The sequence below is a fragment of the Pyrus communis genome, chromosome 17 (genome assembly GCF_041283825.1).
Source record: "Pyrus communis isolate YQ-2024b chromosome 17, ASM4128382v1, whole genome shotgun sequence".
Classification (NCBI taxonomy): domain Eukaryota; kingdom Viridiplantae; phylum Streptophyta; class Magnoliopsida; order Rosales; family Rosaceae; genus Pyrus; species Pyrus communis.
In genome coordinates, this window is record NC_142581.1 from 23,627,728 (window position 1) to 23,648,727 (window position 21,000).

The 21,000-nt window shown below is 39.3% G+C and overlaps 1 protein-coding gene and 1 pseudogene across 4 annotated transcripts; one reads left to right on the top strand and one right to left on the bottom strand.

The window, feature by feature from the left end:
- The first annotated feature begins 312 nt into the window (after positions 1-312).
- Positions 313-8,510, top strand: LOC148689646 (F-box protein MAX2 homolog A pseudogene; annotated as a pseudogene). 3 transcript variants are annotated; one of them, XR_015958575.1, is made up of 6 exons: positions 313-5,270; positions 5,393-5,468; positions 5,555-5,631; positions 6,207-6,295; positions 6,824-6,869; positions 8,220-8,510. The product of XR_015958575.1 is annotated as an F-box protein MAX2 homolog A pseudogene, transcript variant X1 (transcript). The 3 variants fall into 3 exon arrangements; XR_015958576.1 differs by lacking the exon at positions 6,207-6,295; XR_015958577.1 differs by lacking the exon at positions 5,555-5,631.
- Positions 8,511-12,242: 3,732 nt separating this feature from the next.
- Positions 12,243-14,692, bottom strand: LOC137708927 (U-box domain-containing protein 52-like). The gene is made up of 4 exons (XM_088689563.1): positions 14,591-14,692; positions 14,091-14,516; positions 12,548-13,306; positions 12,243-12,459 (listed from the first exon to the last, which is right to left on the bottom strand). The coding sequence occupies exons 1-4, from the start codon at positions 14,672-14,674 to the stop codon at positions 12,370-12,372; spliced, it is 1,359 nt and encodes a 452-aa protein (XP_088545689.1). The 5' UTR covers positions 14,675-14,692; the 3' UTR covers positions 12,243-12,369.
- Positions 14,693-21,000: the final 6,308 nt, after the last annotated feature.

Here is a 21,000-nt window from a genome sequence, read left to right on the forward strand (position 1 = left end):
CAAGGACACGCTGAAATCGAGGGAGGTCTCCACCATGATCAAAATGGGCTTCATCTTCAATCGAACTTTCTCTTTCTTGCCGTCAAAGATTTCTCTCCAAGCACTCATTCCCCTGCTCGCTGATCCTTTACTTCAACAACTCCATCTTCTTCGTCTCTGCTGTTGACGTCGACAAGCTTCTCTAGCGCGGAGATTTCACAAAAACACAGCAGCAAACCGTATTCCCACAGCTTCCTGCAGCCTCTTGGGTGTCTAAAGAAGTTTTTCAACATCTCTCTTCCTCAAACCCAGCACATTTCACCCACCGTAGGATTGGATTACGCGCAGAAATCTACCCAGCAGCTGTCACTGAAGCCGCCAACCATGAAGGTCCACCCCATGCCCAGGAAGCGCAACATCACCGTCCAATACAGATCAAGAAACCCACTTTCTGAAGCGCAGGCACTTTTGGGTCTGACCCATAAGAAGCTCCGCCGTCTCCCCCATGTCTTCAGCCGGATCCTGGAGCTCCCCTTTCGGTCCGACACTGAAGTTCTGGTCCAGGAGAATCCCGATTGCTTCCGATTCGTCGCCGAAGCCGATAATATCGGCGACGGCGTGAGGACCCACACCATCGAAATCCATCCCGGCGTGGCTCGATCTCTCACCAAGCTCAATCTCTTGACGACGTCGTTTACCGAAGGTTTCAAGGCCAACGAGATCAAATCCATCACGGCGGCGTTAGTCGACTTCTTCTCGGGGCTTCCGCTTCTGGAAGAGTTGGAGCTGGGTGTGTGTAACAACGTGAGAGACAGTGGGTTGGCGCTGGAAGTGCTCGGGTCCAAGTGCCCCAGGCTGAGACTGCTCAAGCTGGGCCAGTTCCATGCGATTTGCTCAGCTATTGGGTCCGAGCTCGACGACATTGCGTTGTGTGCAGGGCTAGAGTCGCTGTCGATTAAGAACTCGGCCGATTTGACGGACATGGGGCTGATTGAGATTGCGAGAGGGTGCTGTAGATTGGCCAAGTTTGAAGTCATTGGATGTAAGAGAATTACGGTTAAGGGGTGAGGACGATGGCTTGTTTGTTGAAGAAGACTTTAGTGGATGTTGGGATCTCTGGTTGCAAGAACTTGGATGCCGCCGCATCATTGCGGGCTTTGGAGCCCATTCGTGATCGGATTCAGCGCCTGCACATTGATTGCGGATGGGAACAGGAGGACGCTCATGGCTTTGATGGCATTGATTATGGTGGCGGCATTGGTTTGAATCGTAATGGTGATGGTGGAGTTTTTTTTCCTCTGTCTCCTCACGCTGCCAACAAACCTCGAGCTCGTCATCCTGGCCACCGTGGTCAAAATCGGCGAAGAACTTTAGTGACCGCTGTCAAACGACTAGCCGATCGTGAAGTTCGACGCTTTGCACTACTTCAAGCTCTGGCTGCTTCTGCACTTCCGCCATGGTCGCTACCTGTTGAATGTGATTAACAAAAACAAAGTTTGTCAACTCACATCTGCTTGCCTCTGCTGTTGCCTTTGAATGTGATTGACAAAAACTAAAGTTTGCCAACTCACACCCAAAGACTTTCTCCGTCTCTTACCTCCTACTACTCCAAGCTCCTCTGCATTTCCTCCCTGCACCATGTGGGGAATATATATATAAAAAAAATATTAAAAAAAAAAAAAAAAAAAAGGGATCTATCTTGGTGGATCAGCACCACCGAAAGCAAAGAAAAAAATATATAATAAAAAAAAAGGGATCTATCTTGGTGGATCAGTGCCACCGAAAGCAAAAGAAAAGTAAAAAAATAAATAATAAAATAAAATAAAAAGGAATGATGATGGACGATGATGTATATGTTTTATCTGTATTTAGCACAATACACTGAATAAAATAAAGCATGTCCATTAATCTCCAAGAAATTACAAGTGTGCAAAAAAAAAAAAAAAAAAAAAAAAAAAAAGATGGAGCTTTCACAAAGGATGTTCACGTGAAACCCCATTACTTGGCAAAACTCTAGAAGCGGAAGGCATCGGAGCAGAAGGCATCGGAGCGGGAGGCATTGAAGCTAGAGCATTCCAGGCCTCAATACTTGGCCAAACGCTGGAAGACCCAGGAAAAAGGTGCCTCTGGAGGAAAGACGAAAACCTTTGACGGTCACTTTGAATCCGACCTTCAGACTCTTGCAGCTCATCAAGCTTCCTCTTCATGCCCGTCGAATAGTTGTTTGCAAGCACGTGCAAACTTCTATTCTCATACTTCAGCTGCTTGATCTTTTGCTTGAGACTTTCCACCTCTGCCATCAACGATTCAACCTGACGGGAGCGAGCAAGTAGGCGTTGGCCCATGTTGGACACAGAGCCTGCACACTGAACGCTGAGAGCGAGAGACTCTTGAACGGCCAACTCATCGGACCGTCCTGAAAGCAGCCTACTATCCTTAGGAGTGAGGAGGTTTCTAGCTACTATCGTAGCTGTTGTTGCATCCGTCATCATGGAGTCTTCACCTGTAAGAGGACCGTTAGAAGATAAAAAAGAAGGGCGCCATACATTACCTTGACAGGGTGCAACCGGATCGTTGCTGAGACTCAAATCTAAGCAAAGGTTCGATGAGTTAGTCATTTTTCAAAGGTGTTCAGAGAGAAGGGGTGGATGGAGATAATTCTCAAAAGGCCGGAGACGATTTTCAAGAATGGGCAATTTTCAGAGTGTGTATGTTGGAGTGATCGATACCTCTGTAAAAAGCCAAGCGACACGACCACCGATTCAAAAATCCGGATTTTCCTGCGTGAAGTTCGGCGACGCGTTCGCGGCTTTTCAGAGAACGCGTTCAACTTTGTCAAAAGATATCTGACAAAGTCGAGAACACGTGGAGGCCATCATCGCAACTACACGTCTTTAGCCGACAAGCGCAAAGTTCGGCGACGCTTTCTCTGCTTTTCAGAAAACGCGTGCAACTTTGTCAAAAGTGGCGCTCGTTCAGAAATCGAAGAGGCGTCGTTCAGAAATCGAAGAGGCGTCGTTCAGATATCGAAGAGACGTTTGTCGACAAGGGTAAAAGAACGGTACCATCACTTGCTATTAAGAAATCCCTATATGTGTCGACCTTCGTCTCTTATGGCAAGGCAGACCTGAAGAAAATGCCCAACTCTTCCTCACCTCTGAGGGCGCACTCCCAGCAAAGCCTCTCGAAATACTCAATTCTTCTTCTTCCCTTGAGAAAACCTATTCAACCTTTGAAGATACCAGATGCTTGGAGTACAGATGAGGCAGGAGGAAATGGTAGATCGAAGCATGTGGAGATAAGCGCAACAAATATATGTGCTGATTCATTCGCTGCTTCTTCAAAAGCAAAAGTATCTCATATCATCAAGGGCGAAAGCAAAGGTATCTCATATCATGCTTTTTCCCTGTCTTTTCCTTTGTCTTTGTTATTACTCGCATGGCAAAGTGAAAGAGAGCAGTCAGCGGCACTTGGAGTCAGTCTTCCGATCTGGAACCGACTACCTGGAATCTATTCCTGATTGCTTACCTAGTATTGCTCTCGAGTAGTCATCTTCAACGGTTGATACACTGCCAGAGAAGAGACAAGGAAACTTCAATCTTTCCGATTCGTATTCAATACAAATTGGAAAGATTGAACAAAGAAACAGGTCAGCACCTCCACCTCGTACTTGCCTGCCATATCCTGAAACCGCTCGTAGACCTTCGGGGGGAGACCAAAAGAATCCTGCTGCTCAGTTCAAGAGTAGCACAAAGGAAAATCAACGAGTGGAGGAGACCAAAAGAATCTTCCAGCCCAGTTCAAGATTAAGCTTGTGGAAAATCAACGATTGGAGGAAACCAGAAAATCTTCCAGTCGAACTCAAGATCAAGCCTCGATGACCCTTGAAGAAATTTCCAGCCCAATTCAAGATCAAGCCCCGACGGCCCTTGGGTTGACATCTACATTAAGGAACTTCAAAACGCATCTCCTACACGTGACAAACACATGTCTACGACGCGCCTTGAAGTGGGGGCATTTGTAGACATCAAAATTTCGGTGAAATGAATGTTGACCAATAATTAAAATTTCAGCACTCACGTGTCACATAAATTTTACATGTAGCGTGTGACTCAACGAAAAATTGAAATAAATTGGAAAAGTCATCAAATAGGACACGTGTCAATACCTGACAGAAATGATTTATTTCATCTGATTATTTAAATCCAAAAATCAAGTTTTGGAATTCTATAAATAGGAAGCCAAGGCATTCATTTTTTGGGGAGGAGAAAAGAAAAAAAGAAAGAAGGAAGAGAAGAAAAAAAGAAAGGAATTCACATCACACCAAAACCTTGAAGCCTTGAAACTCTAAAGCTCTCAAGCAAATCCCGAAGGATCAAGAAAGCACTCTTCGTTCTTCGTCAAATCCTCCTTCAAGGTCAAGCCCCAACGGCCCTTGAAGAAATCCACACAACCATTATTCAAGATCAAGCCCCGACGGCCCTTGAAGAAAGTGTTCATCATTCATCATCCGTTCATCCTAAGATCAAGCCCCAACGGCCCTTTGGATCAATAACCTCAACAAATCCACACATCCAATCGTTCTTCAAGATTAAGCCCAAAAGCCTTGAAGATCCGTTCATCCATCAACCTTCAAGATCAAGCCCAAAAGCCCTTGAAGAAATCCACACAACCATTATTCAAGATCAAGCCCCGACGGCCCTTGAAGAAAGTGTTCATCGTTCATCATCCGTTCATTCAAGATCAAGCCCAAAAGCCCTTGAAGAAATCCACACAACCATTATTCAAGATCAAGCCCCGACGGCCCTTGAAGAAAGTGTTCATCGTTCATCCTAAGATCAAGGCGCAACGGCCCTTTGGATCAACAACCTCAACAAACTCATACACCCATTCTTCAAGATCAAGCCCAACGCCCCTTGAAGATCCATTCATCAACTGTTCATCCTTAGATCAAGCCCCGACGGCCTTTTGGATCAATAACTCATCCACAAACCCACACCCTACGAAGATAGAATCAGAGGATCAAATTACAAAGAGATTGTAACCCCAAAATCATTAAACACAAAAATATATTTTGTGCACGTATTCTTGTTTCTTGTTTCAGGAATTTTTCGTGTTTACAATTACTTTGGCCGGTTCTATACTAAACTGGAGGAAAAGATACATGCGAAGGAGATGGAGAAGAATAATTTGCAAGCCAAGTATGAGATGGTATTCCAATAGTGTGGAAGAAAAGAGCACCATCGCCACAAAAGCCGGCTTTTCGTGGGAAGATTCGACAGGGACAATGTGTGAGAACCAAAGAATCTTTGCTTTGTTGTAACCTTTTTAGTTTGATTGATATCTGATTGATTCCGTAAACGCAAAAATGAAATCTAATTATTTCTATGTTTTGATGGGTGGAAATGGTCAGGATTTCAACTGCGTTGGAGCATAAGAGGAAGAGAGATGAGGTAGACCTGATATCGTGGTGTTCAGTAACTCAGCTGGTAAGTTTTGGCATTTGAAAATTTAGTTGTTTTTGTTGTTGGTTATATTTATTTGTCAAAGTAATGATTTTGGTTTCATGTTCAAGGTTTTATGAGTATGACCATGATGGATCAAAAGCTAGGGATCTTGAATTGGCAATTGGAATTAAAGTCTTAATACATGGTAAGGTTTTTTTTTAATTTATTTTTTTTATATTTCTGCTGCAAAGTTTTTGATTTTCTCATTTTTTTTATACGCCAAATTCCATTTGAAAAGAGTAGGTTGGTTAAATACAAGTTTTCCATACAAATTAGAGGACTTATGTAGTGCTGATGTGGGTATTTTGATCTTCCATTATAGGAGTGAAGAAACCGGCTGGATTAATCTTCATCTTATTTTGATCGCATAGATGATATAAGAATCACAATTGCATATGGGAACTGAATCATCATGACATTGGAATTCAAGTTCTGTTTCTATCAATGCAGGCTATTGCTAATCACCAAATTAATTATGTTTGTTGAAATTTTTGGAATAATATTTTTCTAAAGCCTGATTACTTAAACCTCGCTGAAAAACAGTTGCACATGAAATCATTCACTTTACATGTACAATTACACTCAATTCAGCCAATAACTTTAACAATCTTGCTGATTTTGACCATGCTATTTTACGGATCTGCCAATTGACTTTCTTCTTTACACTTCATCGTGGTTATCTCATACCGATTGTCTAACACTTGAATCTTTTGTTTGCAGAAAATTTTTGGGCATTTTGCACAAGTAATTGGAGCTGCTGCAAAATTTTAACACTGACATGGATGGAGTGTATAGAAATTTAACGGAGAGTGAGTAAATTGGCTAATTAAAATAATTTAAGTGACAGTGATCATAAAGTTCAGTAGCAAATTGACAGAATAGTCTTTTGAATTGATTAACCATCTACTTAGAGATGCATTAACAAACATCTGCATGCACATGCATTTAGGTTGAAGCAAACTATATTATCACATGATTGAAATCATCTATTTACATCGATAAACTTTTAATTAGCACATGATTGATATGGGTATATAGACCCAACATCTTTAGCTATATGTTATAGTTTGACATAAAAATTGAATGTATCCGTTTTAAATCTTTCAACCGTGTTGTTCAACTGATACCATAAACTGCCATATTTTTTAAACTCTGTGGAAAGGCATTTACATGCAACATGATCAAAATGACTCTATAAACTGCTTATAAAATATATTTTCAAATACATAAGCAAAAAGAGGGATGGTTCTCACCACGTCTTTACCATTGTCCCATTTTTTAGCTATTATAAAATCTATGAATTGCTAATGGGTTTACCTTTTTCATGGAATTTTCAGAATTTTGGGTCGTTGGAGGAAGAATTTGGCTGCTTGACATTTTGAGGTATATACTTTTGTTTTGATTTCTTCAGTTAGATAGTTAATTTACACCAATGCTTTTGTTTCTATTTGGGTTTTTGAAAGTTTAGGGATGTTGCTGAATCATGATAATATTTATCCAAATAGAGGTTAAGTCAATTTGATAATATCATGATAATTGATGGTTATGAAACGTTAATATAATAAATTGATGCTTTGGTGGGTCTAGAATGGTGGTTCACCCAAGACTCTCATGATAATACGTGGAAATCCTATTGCATAAAGATAGAAAATCATATGAACATTCAGATGGTTGCTTTACAGGCAATATGATTGCCCTTCCTTTTCAAGTTTTTTGAAGTTAAAAAAAAAACAAAAACTACATTGACCAAGAAAAAGAATTTATATGACTATAATTGTTTGAAACCGATAAGTACGTAATTTATGTTCTTATTTGAGCAATGGAGTTCTCAACTAAGTGATTCTTGACAGGGTCTTAGAAATATGATCAGTTTGTCAAGAGTTTCATAGAGAGCTCTTTTGTTTCTCTTTGCAACCACTGCAAGAGTGCAATTAAAATTTAATCAAAATACCTTCACACATAATCCCAAAAGTGACTTCATAAGATGAAATTAATTGACCTAAGTATGTGCGAACCTCCAATTAAATGAATGAAATATTCGATGTGGATCGAAACCGAAACCAAAACCAAAACCAAAATGAAACAAACAACAGCAACTGCCGAAGTTTTTAAAAGTGTAATTTGGATTTATAAATAGATTTTCTGTTCAAATTTTGTTATTGTGATTTTGGAGAAACTCTTTCTTTAATCTACTTATGCTGTGGGATTTCAAAGTTGAAAACCATTTGCTTTCAATCTTTTGGAACAAATTAGCTTTGGTAGGTAACAGAACAGATAAATTTCTGGAGGATATAAAAATGTTTGCTTTGCTGAGTTTGTTCTGTTTAAATTAATCAATTTTATAGTGCACTTTGAAACCTAAGTCATCGATATGTTAGTTTCAATTTAAACACTTTTGGAAACTTAGAGATACATTTATTAGTTCAATTAGTTAATTCCTACTAAGATTCTTGCAAAACGCTTTTGTTATGCTGTAGTTAAAACACTTTTTAGGGTTGTAAATAGATTTTCACATGATGTAAATAAGATTGTTTTAATGATCTGGAGAATATGGAGAAAAGTCATTCCAAACTTAAAATTCAATGGTAGTTTATTGGTGTAAATTATGTTACTCTCATTAATTTTTCTCTCATTTTTTGGAGTGCCTAATTAAATTTTGACTATTGTTTAGCTTGGATAAAGCTCAAGGCTTATAACTAAGTTTGCTATTTATTTTGTTTGATGCATTTCCAGTCTTTGTAGCTGACACACATCACCTCCAAAGTTGCAGAAAAGGATTGCAAGGTTTTTTCTATCCTTTGGTATTCATTGATTGAGTTTGTTTGCAGTTGAAAATGATGTCTTAGTTAAGACTTAAGGAGAACATCATATTTACAAAATATACTCGAATGTGTTGTTTGTTGTTTCTGATGTTAATCGTTTTTTTATCAAATTTAAAAACTCTGGTTTGTATTTTTAGTATTGTTTTAGCATTTTGGCCTAATGGGTTTGGTTGCATCTAATTGCAAACCCTTCATTTTCTCATGATTTAGTAATTCACCAAGTAATTATTAGATTAAAAAATCAGCTGCATTTTCTCATGAAACCAACTAATTATTTTTTTTTTCCAACATGTGTTCATATAGCTGAAAATAAAAAATCAGCTGACTATATTAGATTAAACTTTGGTAGTCGTTCAAACATAATTATTCTTACAATTTGTAATCCCGCAGCAACGCGCGGGCATTATTTAGTTAATAACTATATTTCTAACCGTATTACACTTGTACCCTTAATAAATATATCGTGGATAATTTTCCTCAATCTTCTTCATCTTCACACTTCTATCTCTGCAACTAAAATGAACATCCTTTTACCCAAGATAATTTTTATAGAACAGATCTTCTGCGCGGTCAGTGACATGAGTTGTAATATTTCAACAACAAAAGTTTGTCATTTCCGGATAGGCAACCCACTGTAGGCCAACCCTATATTTGATGAAGAAATCTGCTTGTTAGACTCCAAAATGATCAGTATTTGCTGCTGCTGTTTTGTCTTCACTTAGGTTTAATTAACCCATCGAATACTCCAAGTCGTGTATCACTTTATGGAAAGAAGATGTTGACCTCCAAGGATTCATTAAAACTCTTTTTCTTTTCGGGTGTAATATCCACACATCCTATTTTACTTCTCACATATTTTTTTAATTTTCGGCCATTGGATCGGATGAATTGAAAAAGATCAACGGACATAAATTATCAAGGGGTGTGTGAGAAGTAAAATGAGGTGTGTGGATAGCACATCCCTTTCTTCTTTGTTGTTGGTCCCGTAAATTTTTCGGAGTCTGAAAAATATACTCAGAAGGTCTTCCAACGGTTGAAAATGAGTCCTACATTGATGGGAGAAATGATTTTACATGGGTTTATAAGAGGTTGGGCTACTTCCCATATTGCCAATTGGTTTTATAGTAGAACCTCAACTTTCTTCATGGTATCAGAGCAGGTTGTCTCACGTGTGAAGTCAAATGACCATACGCACTTCATGTCACCCCATTGTGTTGTCCATGTGTTTAGTTTGAAAATTCGTCACACTTGAGTGGGCATGTTGAGAATGAGTCCCACATTGATAGGAGAAGAACCTTGCATGGGCTTATAAGAGGTTGAATTACTCCCCATATTGCCAATTGGTTTAATGGTGGAATCTCAATTTTCTTCACCAACGACCTTTTGAATATTTTTTTTTATCTATTATGTGTTGATGTAATGCCTGCTAGGTATAACACTAGACGAATTATGTTGATGTCACTCATCAGATTGTTTGGGAATATGTCGATATCTAGTGACATGTGCGAAACATGGTTTGATTGACGACAACAATCCTACCAAATCTTTGACCAAATGTCTCAAACTCTCAGTGAATAAATTGAGTTTTTATTTTACGCCCTTTGTGCTCTATTTCTAATTAAAAAACTTAGAACTTTAACACTGAAATTCCCAAAATTCGAATCATACACCCGCCATTGGATTCACATATCGCGTATTTGCAAATAAACTGATTTGATGATATAAATTTAACAATTGAATACATAAAATCATTCAAATTTGACAATTTTTTTAATGAAAAAAAAAAAACTCTTTTATTAATAATACTGACAAGGGGCAGCGGCAGTAAATAAGTTTGCAGTTTGAAGGCAATGTCATAAATAAGTTGAAGTCGGAGACAATGACTGATCGTAAATAAGTTTAAAATTTGTTGTCTGAAGCCCCTTTTTCATGAGTTTTGTAGACAATAATTCTCTCCTCCCTCTTCCTTCACCATCTGTCGACCAACCTAGTCAATGGTCGCCATCTACCTCATCATGCTGGGCTTTTATCAATTTCTTTGTATTGTTTGAAGCAGAATAACTCACATTAATTTAACTTATGTGGTTTTGATTTGAATTAATAACTTTGATGTTGTCAAGCACAACAAGCAGTGGCGGATCCAGGATTTTAAACTCGGGGAGTCCCAATAATAAAGGTTAAAAAATTTATAGACAAAAATAACATTGAAAAATTAAATATAATACATTTTATTCAAAAATCATTTGCATAACAATATTACAAGCTATAAAATCCTAATTCAAGCGTTCACGACGAGGTTTCATGGTCTGAAAATGTTCCATGATAGCTTCATTACCAATACATGAAAAAACATCTTTCTCAATGTAAACAACTAAGCTGTCACTCAACCATTGATCTCCCATTTTGTTGCGAAGTGGACCCTTAATGATATTCATAGCGGAAAATGCCCTCTCCACTGAAGCAGTTGCAACCGGAAAATGCTCTGCGGACCTCATCTTGAATATTAGAAGGATAGTCCTTCATTCGAATTCTTTTTCCCGGGTCTCTCTCAAGATTATTAAAATCAATGTCACACTCAATTTGTCTTGAGCTCGAACTACCCGAACAAGTAGATGGTGCTATTGGCTTTGGCTTGAAAAATATTTCCATATTTCTTATTTCTAAACTACACATTTAACCAAAAACACAAAACATATACCAATCAACCAATAAACAAAAATTCCTTATTTCTTATTTCTAAACTACACATTTAACAAAAAATACAAACATATACCAATTACCCAATAAACAAAATTTCCATCTAAATTCTAATGATCAAATGAGTATAAACATAAAACATATCAACAATCATATCAATAATAGACTAAAAATCTTCATCAATATCTAATATAATTTAATTGAGATTAGATTAGAATACCAAAAAACTTACTTGAATTGTGAACCAAATAGCGGTGACCTAGAGATTTGGGGAGGTATGATATTAGAGTAATAAAATTATAATATGGGATTGGGTGTGGGATTTAGAATTTTAGGGTTTTGAAATCTGAGGAGTTGGAGATTGGAAATTGGATGAATATGTTAAAGCTGGGCATTGGGGGAAGCAGAAAAGAAATTTGGGTGAATATGTTATTGGGCATTGGGGGAAGCAGAACAGCGGGAAACGGGGGAAGGGTGGGACAGTGGGGAATGATGTGGGTTAGGGGAGGGATTTAAAATAATGGGCAAACACTTTGGGTGGGATTTAAAAAATAATTTAAAACAATTGGCCAAAACTCTGTTGTTTTGGGCCAATTATTTTCTTTCTTCTCCGGTCATCTTCTCCGACAAGAAGATGTCGTATCTGCAACCTGCACTGCACGAGGGGTCCTCAGAAAATTTCTAGTAGCGATTTAGGGTCGTCGAAGGGTCCTGGGACCTCTCAGGTCCCTCTGTGGATCCGCCACTGACAACAAGATACATTCAAATTTTAATTTATTATCAGAAGGAGAGAGAGTAGCAATAGCAAAGCATCTAAGGGCGATGATGTTTCTATTTGCTCCGCGTGCTTGTAGCAGAGCTGCTTACCCTGTGGCCTCTCCTGACGTACGGCGTCATCGTCTTCATAGTTTGAATATGGTGCGTTATCTGTATTCTACCAACAACGTGGACAAATTTCTTCATTTCTTCCTTCAACATGAATATGGTGAGTTATCTGTATTCTACCAACAACTCGGACAAATTTCTTCATTTCTTCCTTCAACATACTTTGAATATAATGAGTTATCGAATATATACCATTTCGTAGGCACCAAACGAGTTCTAGAGGTTAGATATAGAAACTTGAAATCTCTAAATGAAGCCTTTATGAAATTAAAATTTCTGTATCATCAAATTATCAATGAGTTCCAAATATACACAGTTGATTTCTCTTTCATACAATCTTTTCCTCTTTTTGTGAAACAACTTCCAATAAAAACTTTATAACGCACTGAAGAACAACTCCAATTATGCAGCTGGGATAGTCAAGATGATAAGGGTTAAGATAATGTGAATTTGTTTCACTTTGGATGAGGAATGTTTTGTCAACTTGAGAACTCCATCTTTCCAGGAAATGATGATGTGCTTGAACGGCTCCTTGAGCTTTCACATCCGGATTGTTGACTTATCACATCCTAAATACAAGAAAAAAATGAATTAAACAAATAAACTTGAAGAAAACAGAAAAAAGTATGCAGTTCATGTTTATGTTATGTTACTCACTTGCATTGAGGGATTCGAGCGTTGCCTCGGTGAGAATACTCCACCAGCACCAAACATGACACAATTGAAGCTCTCGTCTGCGAGTGCTTTCAATCTGTTAAGTTCAGGCAACACAACCTTGCCAAGATCTGGTCTGTCCTTTCGCCTCATTTCAGCACATTGTAAACAAAGCTTGGCAAACTTCAAGGCTTCCTCAACTGGCCAATCAGGAACAGCAGGGTCAAGCATCTCAGCAAAAGTTCCCGTCTCAATAGCCCGCTCAACATGATGAGTCAACCCCATTGGTGGCTTGGCTGTTATTAGTTGTAGAAGCATGACGCCAAGTGAGTAGATATCAGATTTTGTCCCAAGCATGCCAGTTTGCTGATATTCTGGGTCGATGTAGCAAAATGTTCCGGCTGTTGATGTCATGTGATACTGAGTGACAGAGTTGGCTACAGATGGAGGGACAAGCCTAGCTAAACCTACATCACTGATCTTGCTCACATAGTTATGGTCTAGCAAGATGTTTCCAGGTTTTAGGTCACGATGTACAAGGGGTTCTGGCTTGGCCTGATGAAAGAACAAAAGCCCTGTCCCGATTTCTGCAGCGATTCGGAACCTTATCTGCCAAGGAATAACTGGGGTGTTACCTCTGCAGAAGAGACGATCTTCCAAGCTCCCATTAGACATGTACTCGTAGACCAAGCAACCGTACTCTGGACAAGCTCCAAGGAGGAGAACCATGTTTGGATGTCGTATACTGCTTAATACTTCAACCTGCAAAACTAAGGGCTGTCAGATAAATATCCACACTAATACATGATCAAAAGATTGAATCCCCATTGAGATTAATGAGCGTCAATAATTCTATAATCTATAATTCAACTAATGCGATCTAAGAGGGTCACTGCATGAGAAACTACTCATACGAGCGAAGTTCATATTATATTCTTTCTCATTTAGTTTATTAAGATTTTTCTAACATTATCTATGTTTTCCTTTACTTCTGTCACAAGAACACTACCCGATCGTTTTAATTTTCAAACAATGTGGTCTCATTATGGAAACAAGTTTGAATGTAATCTTTAATCCATTCATGATCAGATTCAACATGGTAATTGCTATTGAGAGTGAATCCCACATTGGGAATGAAAGACTTTGTATGTGCTTATAAGAAATTAAGCTACTCCCTATATTGTTACTAGTATGGTGGAACTCCAACTTTTTTCATGATATCAGAACATGTTGTCTACAATGCCCCTCATGTGAACAACACAAATCGGGTAACATGGAGCTGGGCTTCACATATGGGACAACCTGCTCTAGTACCATAAGGAAAGTTGAGTTTCCACCATAAAACAAATTGGCAATATGGGAAGTAGCTAAACTACTTATAAGCACATGCAAGATCCCTTCTTTCTCCGATGTGGGTTCACTCTCAACAATTTAATATTAGTAGTTTCCCTTGGTTGTGTTGTTTATGATCTAAGCATATGAAGATACTGTTGTATATTTGAAGATATATAATAGTTAAGCCTTGATCATGTTCCACGTCACACACCTCCTGCTTGAACTGCGACTGTCCTTGAGCTGCATCTGGACGTAGAACTTTTATTGCCACTCGTGTGTGGTCTAGTTCACCTCTGTACACTGGTCCATAGCCTCCTTCACCGATTTTTCGAGCTTGTGAGAAATCATTTGTTGCCGATTCAATCTCCTCAATTGTGTATTTCCTGTACCTAGGATCATATGACCTTGCTTGAAGTGCCTTGTTCTTCTCTTCGGATTCTTTATGGGCTTTCATTTCTGCAACCTTTCTTTTTTGTGCTTCCAATTCAGCAATCCTTTGAGCTGCTTTAGCTGCCTCAATGGCTGCCTTACATTTTGCTTTTTCCCTCTCCACAAGTGCCAAAGCAGCTTCCTCAGCATGTCGCGCCACTTCTAGCCTTTGTTCATCTTCCAATTTCCACCTGTTAATTTCTTTTTCCTGTGATGATTTTGTTGTTAGAACATATGCAAAAATTAATTCTACGCTTGAATAAGGTACCACATCATATATACCTTGTCTTTCGCTGTCAGAGCTTCCTTGCACGCTGTACTGTACATTTCCATTGTTTGCTTAAGCTCTAGCTTGAGCCTCCTCATCTCAGCTTCCACATCGTCCTGTTATTGTCGATGCAAATGAGAACCGTATGAGCTTTTGATGAAAGGTTTATAGTAGGTGGGCATGAAAATTCTAATGTCTACAAAATATCCCGGGAAATTATCTTAAGTACCATGTTTTTTGACGATGACCATGATTTTCCACTGTCAGTTGAGCATGAAGACATTTCATATTGTAAAGAGCCCATATCTAAAAACTTGTGTCTTGAGTAAGACGATGTGGAGCTTCTGTTGTCCCCGTCTGAGCCGATTGAAAGTCGAGAGTTCATTCCTGATTCTACACCAAAGTCACAGCGAGGTGACATGCGATCAATGCTTGGCCTTCCACTGCTTACAAATGATATATCAGTTTCTGGTGAAAGCTCATATGATTTGTCCATGGAGGGTCTTCCTCTTGCGAACGGTGACCTGTAAATCATTTTTGTTTGGTTAGCCCCTCTCATTTATTACACATGTATTCCCTTTTCCATAGTTCACACAAACATATAGTCTTTTAGAACTCCGGCTGGAAAGGGCAAAGCATGAGTTTGTATATCTACAGTACCCTAACAGAACTCATCCACGCATTGTATTTAATAGAATTAAAGCATGCAAATCCAAAACCAATTAGTTGCCAATGAGGGATAAACTCTCAACTTATACATATATATACACACGCATTTCCAGAATATAGATATACCTATTCACTCAAGTGGGATAGGACCAAGAAATTAGGGCTTACTTGATTTGGATGTCACCATCTGGCTGGTTACGAGCAGAATAGTTCTGCATCCTATTCAATGCTGAATCCATCAAATAAACTCAGTTAATTAGTAACTAATGAAAAGCACGATATTATGATACCATGAGGTGGAAAACAAACCTGAAGATCTGGCTTCAGAATTAGGGCTTGGTTGGCGTTGTACTTGATAAAGTTGGGCAGATTTTTGGGGTGCAGAAGTAGCACATCGCATGTACGAGACCTTTCCTTTGCCAATCACATAAACAGAGCAAAAATCCGGTGCCCCTTTTGACACTGTGCTTGGAACGTCTGTGAGCTTAAATCTTTTGTGGAACAAAAAACGGAAGAAGAGAAACAAGAAAAAAAAGTTGATGCAATTAGGGCTCCAATATTAGAACTGATTAAGGTGTATATATTAGATACAGAAGAAAAATATCGAACAGATGTATGAGAAAATGATGAGGAAATAGTTAATGATCACCTGAAAAGGCCGCTTTTGGATGGTGCGCCAAGTACCAAAATCTCAACAGTGTTGGCCGTAACATAATCGATGATTGCGTTTGGAATGTCAGTGTCCTTGATTACGACTTCATTGCATTTTATCTGTCTCAAACATGACAAGGAAGTTGTTATAGACATTTCGAAAATGTCATCCTGACTTAGTGGTATCTCTCCTCTCAATCTTGAATGAGATAGATACTAATTCCGAATTCTTTCTCGCCTACTAACCTATTCTCATTCCATGTGAGTAAACATATCGGGTGCATGATTACCACGTAGAAGATGGAAATAGAAATTAATGAAGCGGCATAGATATGGCAGGAAAGCACTTACATTCTTTTTGGAGCACAAGGAACGGAAAGAAAGAAAGAGCCCTTGGGTTTGTTTGGGGTCGGAGCCTGTTTGGTTAACATGGAGCAATGTGAGAGGCTGGCCTCTGGTGAGAAGATGATCAACTGCCCATTTGATGGCATGTTCACTTCCTTTGTCCTTGTCTATGGCCACCGCCACCGACTCTTTTCTCTTTCCTCCGTGCCCTCTAACAATCCTCGACATTACAGTAACTAATAGTTCTCTCTTAATTAATTTCCATCAAAAAAATTAATTAATTCAAAGCTCTCCAATAAACAATTGAACCAGCTGCTGAGCTTGGTTTCAGAAACTCAGATACTCAGAAATTAAGCAATTAAGCTTTTTATTAAACTTAGAGATCAGTTTCTAACTAGTATACTTAATTCGTGCTGGCATCTGTTGGCATTGCCTTGGAAGCAAAACATACATGCTCTCACAAACCAATTAACTACTCCTTCTAGCATACTTAATACGAATTAGTTTCTTCTGTTTAAACTTGATTTTACACAAGTCTCTTGGGTTAATTTTATTTTACCTATCATCATGGCGACTTACTGTTCAAAAACATATTGACTGTCGTATGAATGTGTTCAACTAATTACCAGCAACTAGTCGTTGTAAGTATTGTCTTGCTAAATTAAGTGACCTGCATAACAAAGAATTGACGAGTTCAAAAATAGCCAGTTTATTCGTTGCCTTTGCAATTGTATGGTTATAAAGTTATCGACAGAATAAATATATTAACAAATTTTGCATTAGTTTCTCATGTCGTTGCAACATTGACCAATTGGTGCATGCTTAGAGATGCAGATGCTGAATCAATCAAGAAGAGAGACCATTTATGTGGAAAAAGAAGTTAACCAAGAAACTAAAGTTCAACGATCTTGTGATACACGGTGGGGATGACGCTTGGTAACTCCAGTAAACATGATTAAAATGTTTTCAGCAACTATAGATGTCCTTGAGATTGTTCGTGAATTCCATTCTATCGTTTGAATGTTTTTTCAACTTGCATCTAATGAAAAATGGGTTGGGCATGAACAATAATCACAATTGATTTATTGCAATATTTAACTGACTGGGTCAGGCCAACCCACAACCTAAAAAATGGGGTTAGGCTCGGGCCACCTCATCGTGGCTTGGTCCTTTTTATAGACCTAAACTCCACCAGTTTATGAGTTGCCCAGACAGTTACTATACACAAATCAAAATTGTTTAAATAGTCTAAGTAAATCTCATCATCCATGTCACATTATTGGCTTAGATTTTCAACGTCTCTCAGTGCACCACATGTCATTATTTATTAAAAATCTAGGCTCAAATTTCTAACTCTCATTGTGCCATGTATCTGTTAGGGTCCAAAATGACAACTTGAGGCTAAGAGTAACAAAATGGGCCAAGACTCTTGGTCCAACAGTTTTCTGGGGGTATCATGGGCCGGCTAGGCACCAGGAGTTGTCTAGTCGGTTTTCGGTCGAGTTTTTTTGCGAGAAGGATTGATTCGGATAAAGGCGAAGGTTGAATCCTTATACCACCAGAGGTGTTAAAGCTGAAGGCACTGAGAGTCAGGGAATGAATCTGGTTCATTATGGAGGTGGGTTCAAAGTCCCAATTGAATTAGGACTAGCTGAGTCCTAGTTAGATTAGGATAAGGAGTCCGAGTCCGGGTGTGGTTCTAACTCGGCCAGGAGCAGGTTCACTATTATAAATAGAAGAGGGATCACACCATTCAAAGCCCCTTCAATTCAACATACAAACTGTCCTGCGCAAACTCTCGCTCTATGCGAAACCTCTCAACAACCTTGAGATTTTTATTTTCTTTTTCCGCCAATAGATCTTCAGTTTGGATAAACAGCATTGTGAAGGCAACCGGTGACATCTTCAGTTTGGATAAACAACACTGTTGCCGCAGAATTAGCCAACCCCGGAGCACCTTCAGTTTGGATAAACAGCACAACGTCGAGGCCGATTGGTTATCTACCTAAGTCATGGCCAAGAAGGATTTTCGAGTTGTTGTTGATAGAGGTCATCTCATTAGCCTTCTTGGCGAAGTGAGGTGTTACAGATTACTGGGCTCGGCACATTGAACGCCGAGTAAAAAATTGTTTATGATTAGATATTCACAAGTAAGTTTTAGAGTTTGGCATTCTGAAGGCCGAACCACATTTACCATCAAGACATATATCTTCTTTGAGTACTTGTGTTCGTATAGTCTGGTGCTAATTCGGCGTGCTTATACTCTCACGAATATAATCACTGTAACCGAACCCGGCGCCGACGATCCGTGAACTTCACAAGACTAATAGCCTTGTCTTCAGGCTTTAGAACCCGAAGGTCGAGACGTGTTCCTTTCTCGACCGCAGTCGCAAGATCAAGAAGTTAGTGGTGCACTCAACGCAACATCAATATATTTTACTCCCCGGCATAACTCAGCCGTCGAGTTGGCATGCCCCGTAAACAATCGAAGGACGTAGTTAGCTTTTTAATTACTCGGCTTGCATGCCACGTAGGCTTGGTAGTTTTTAGAGTCAACATTTTGGCATGCCCGGTGAGACCCAGCACTAAAGCTACGAAGTTCATGACCATTGAGACACGGTCAGTAAAAAAGAAAATAGGGATGGGTAAATCAGCGACTAACCTTCCACCTATGGTCCAAAACCCAGATCATGATGGCCTGTCATAAGCACTGACATGCCCCAACCCTGATATTGCTTGAATACCAGGATAGACACGTGCTGGCCGACACCCGAGGGTGACGAAAGCCATTAATGGATACAAAAGCTAAGAATGAGAAATAAATAAGGGTTATGAATTGAAATACAATGAATTAACAACTTAGGAACGTGTTAAGAGCATATAGCTAATTAGAACACTAAAAGAAATAATATAAAATTGAATCAATAAAGGAGTGGGTCCTACACCGAGACGGCTCGAAGATGCCGACGTTGAAGTGCCTTGACACTGGGATTGTGTGCCTCGATTCTAAGACCTGAATGGGGGCGCAAAACAAAGGTGAGTGGACCAAGTTATATATACAATAATAATAAAACAGTTACCAAGATACTAACCCCCACAGTTTATATAAAGAAAACTACTAGCATAATAAGTGATAGGTTTACTGAAAACCCTAGCATGCCAAAAACATCTCAAAAGACATATCGTGGAAAAACATCGCGGAAATCAAAATATCAATCGTCTCACAGATCGTCTCGTAAGCGCGGTGTGCTGCTAGTAAGATCATTGAATAAATATAACTCCCGGCCTTATGCCAGCACCGTGGTCTCTGCGCCCGTAGCCAGAGATTACCAATTCTCGGCCCAATGCCTGCTCCGTGTCCCTCAGCCTGTAGCTAGGGATTATTTCTCCTGGCCTAACTGCCAACACCAGATCCTCGCCCCAGGCGGCATAGTGTCCTCTAGGTACGCACAAATAGTTACGCCTCTCATAAATAACCACTTCATAATATAAGGTCATCCATCATCTATACTATAAAGAGAGGTTTCTCAAAAATGTTCTAGCATCCTATTGTCATCCATCAGATAGTCTACCAGTTCATGGTTTTTATAGAAAATACGATATATAAAAATATAACTCAATATAGGCCAACAATTAATTCCTTACAAAATAACGAGATGATAATCAACATTTCAATAAACATGCTTAACATAAAATCAATCCATAAACTCGTAAGGCATGCTTTTCATTTATGCAGTTAAACTATGAAATCATGTAATTTTAAAAAGGGTACACTCACAGATACTCTGTAGCAGCAGAGTTGTGCGGAAAAGGATTAAGGAAATCCCTACTAGCAAGTTCACCTAAGCACAAAAATGTACAATTTATCAAACTATGCCCAAACGGTAGAATTCTAGGAAATGGACGCCAAAAACGGATTCGGAACATCAAAATTGGTCTAGGAGAGATTTTGGGTTTTTCGGGTTCTAAGGTTTTTGGTTAAAAAGGGTTGGGTGAAAAGGGGTGGTTTGGGCCTTAAACCCAAACCCACATAAACATACACACACACGGCACAACACACACACACACACGTGCACACACTCACACACGTGCACACATTCACACACGTGCACACACTCACACGGGCACACATACACACATACATGCACAACATGTATATGCATGCACGACATGCATACACATACACACACAGAGTCCACATACACACGCACACACTCACGCACTGCACAGCCCAAAGGCCTCACACACGGGGCCGGGCTTTAAGCCATTTCTAAATAAAAATGGCCCAAAGCCCTTTGGGTCATTAAAATAAATAATAAAAATTAATTAAAAGACAAGAATGAGTTGGGTTAGGTCTACGGGCCCAAGGCCCGTGGGTGTCCTGAACAGCCTTAAGGACCTGCATGCTGACGGAAACAAATGGAGAAGAACGCCGGAGCTTCTACAGCTCCGGCTGACTGCAAACGTATACTTTGGCTCCGATCTAGGCACCAAAATGAAGTACTAGACGAGATGAGTGTTTTTATACCTTTGGTTCGCCGTGCAACGACCTAAGATAGACGGAAAGCTTCTCAACACTTATGGGCTCGCCGGAGTTGGGTGAGTTTTCTCTCGAGTTGATCTTGCTCTAAAAACCTTGGAAATGACGAAATAAAACTCATTAAAACTCATCCATACCTCCTCTAAAAGGATTAGAGAGAAAACCAAGGCTTACATAACCGGAACAATAAGAAAATATCGCCAGAGTGCTCCTCGGTTT

Coding starts and splice junctions, on each gene's coding strand:
- LOC137708927 (XM_088689563.1), bottom strand. CDS start 14,674: ATGAGGAGGCTCAAGCTAGAGCTTAAGCAAACAATGGAAATGTACAGT. Junction 13,307..14,090: donor AGTCGCAGTTCAAGCAGGAG/GTGTGTGACGTG, acceptor TTAGTTTTGCAG/GTTGAAGTATTAAGCAGTAT. Junction 12,460..12,547: donor GCTCGAATCCCTCAATGCAA/GTGAGTAACATA, acceptor TCTTGTATTTAG/GATGTGATAAGTCAACAATC.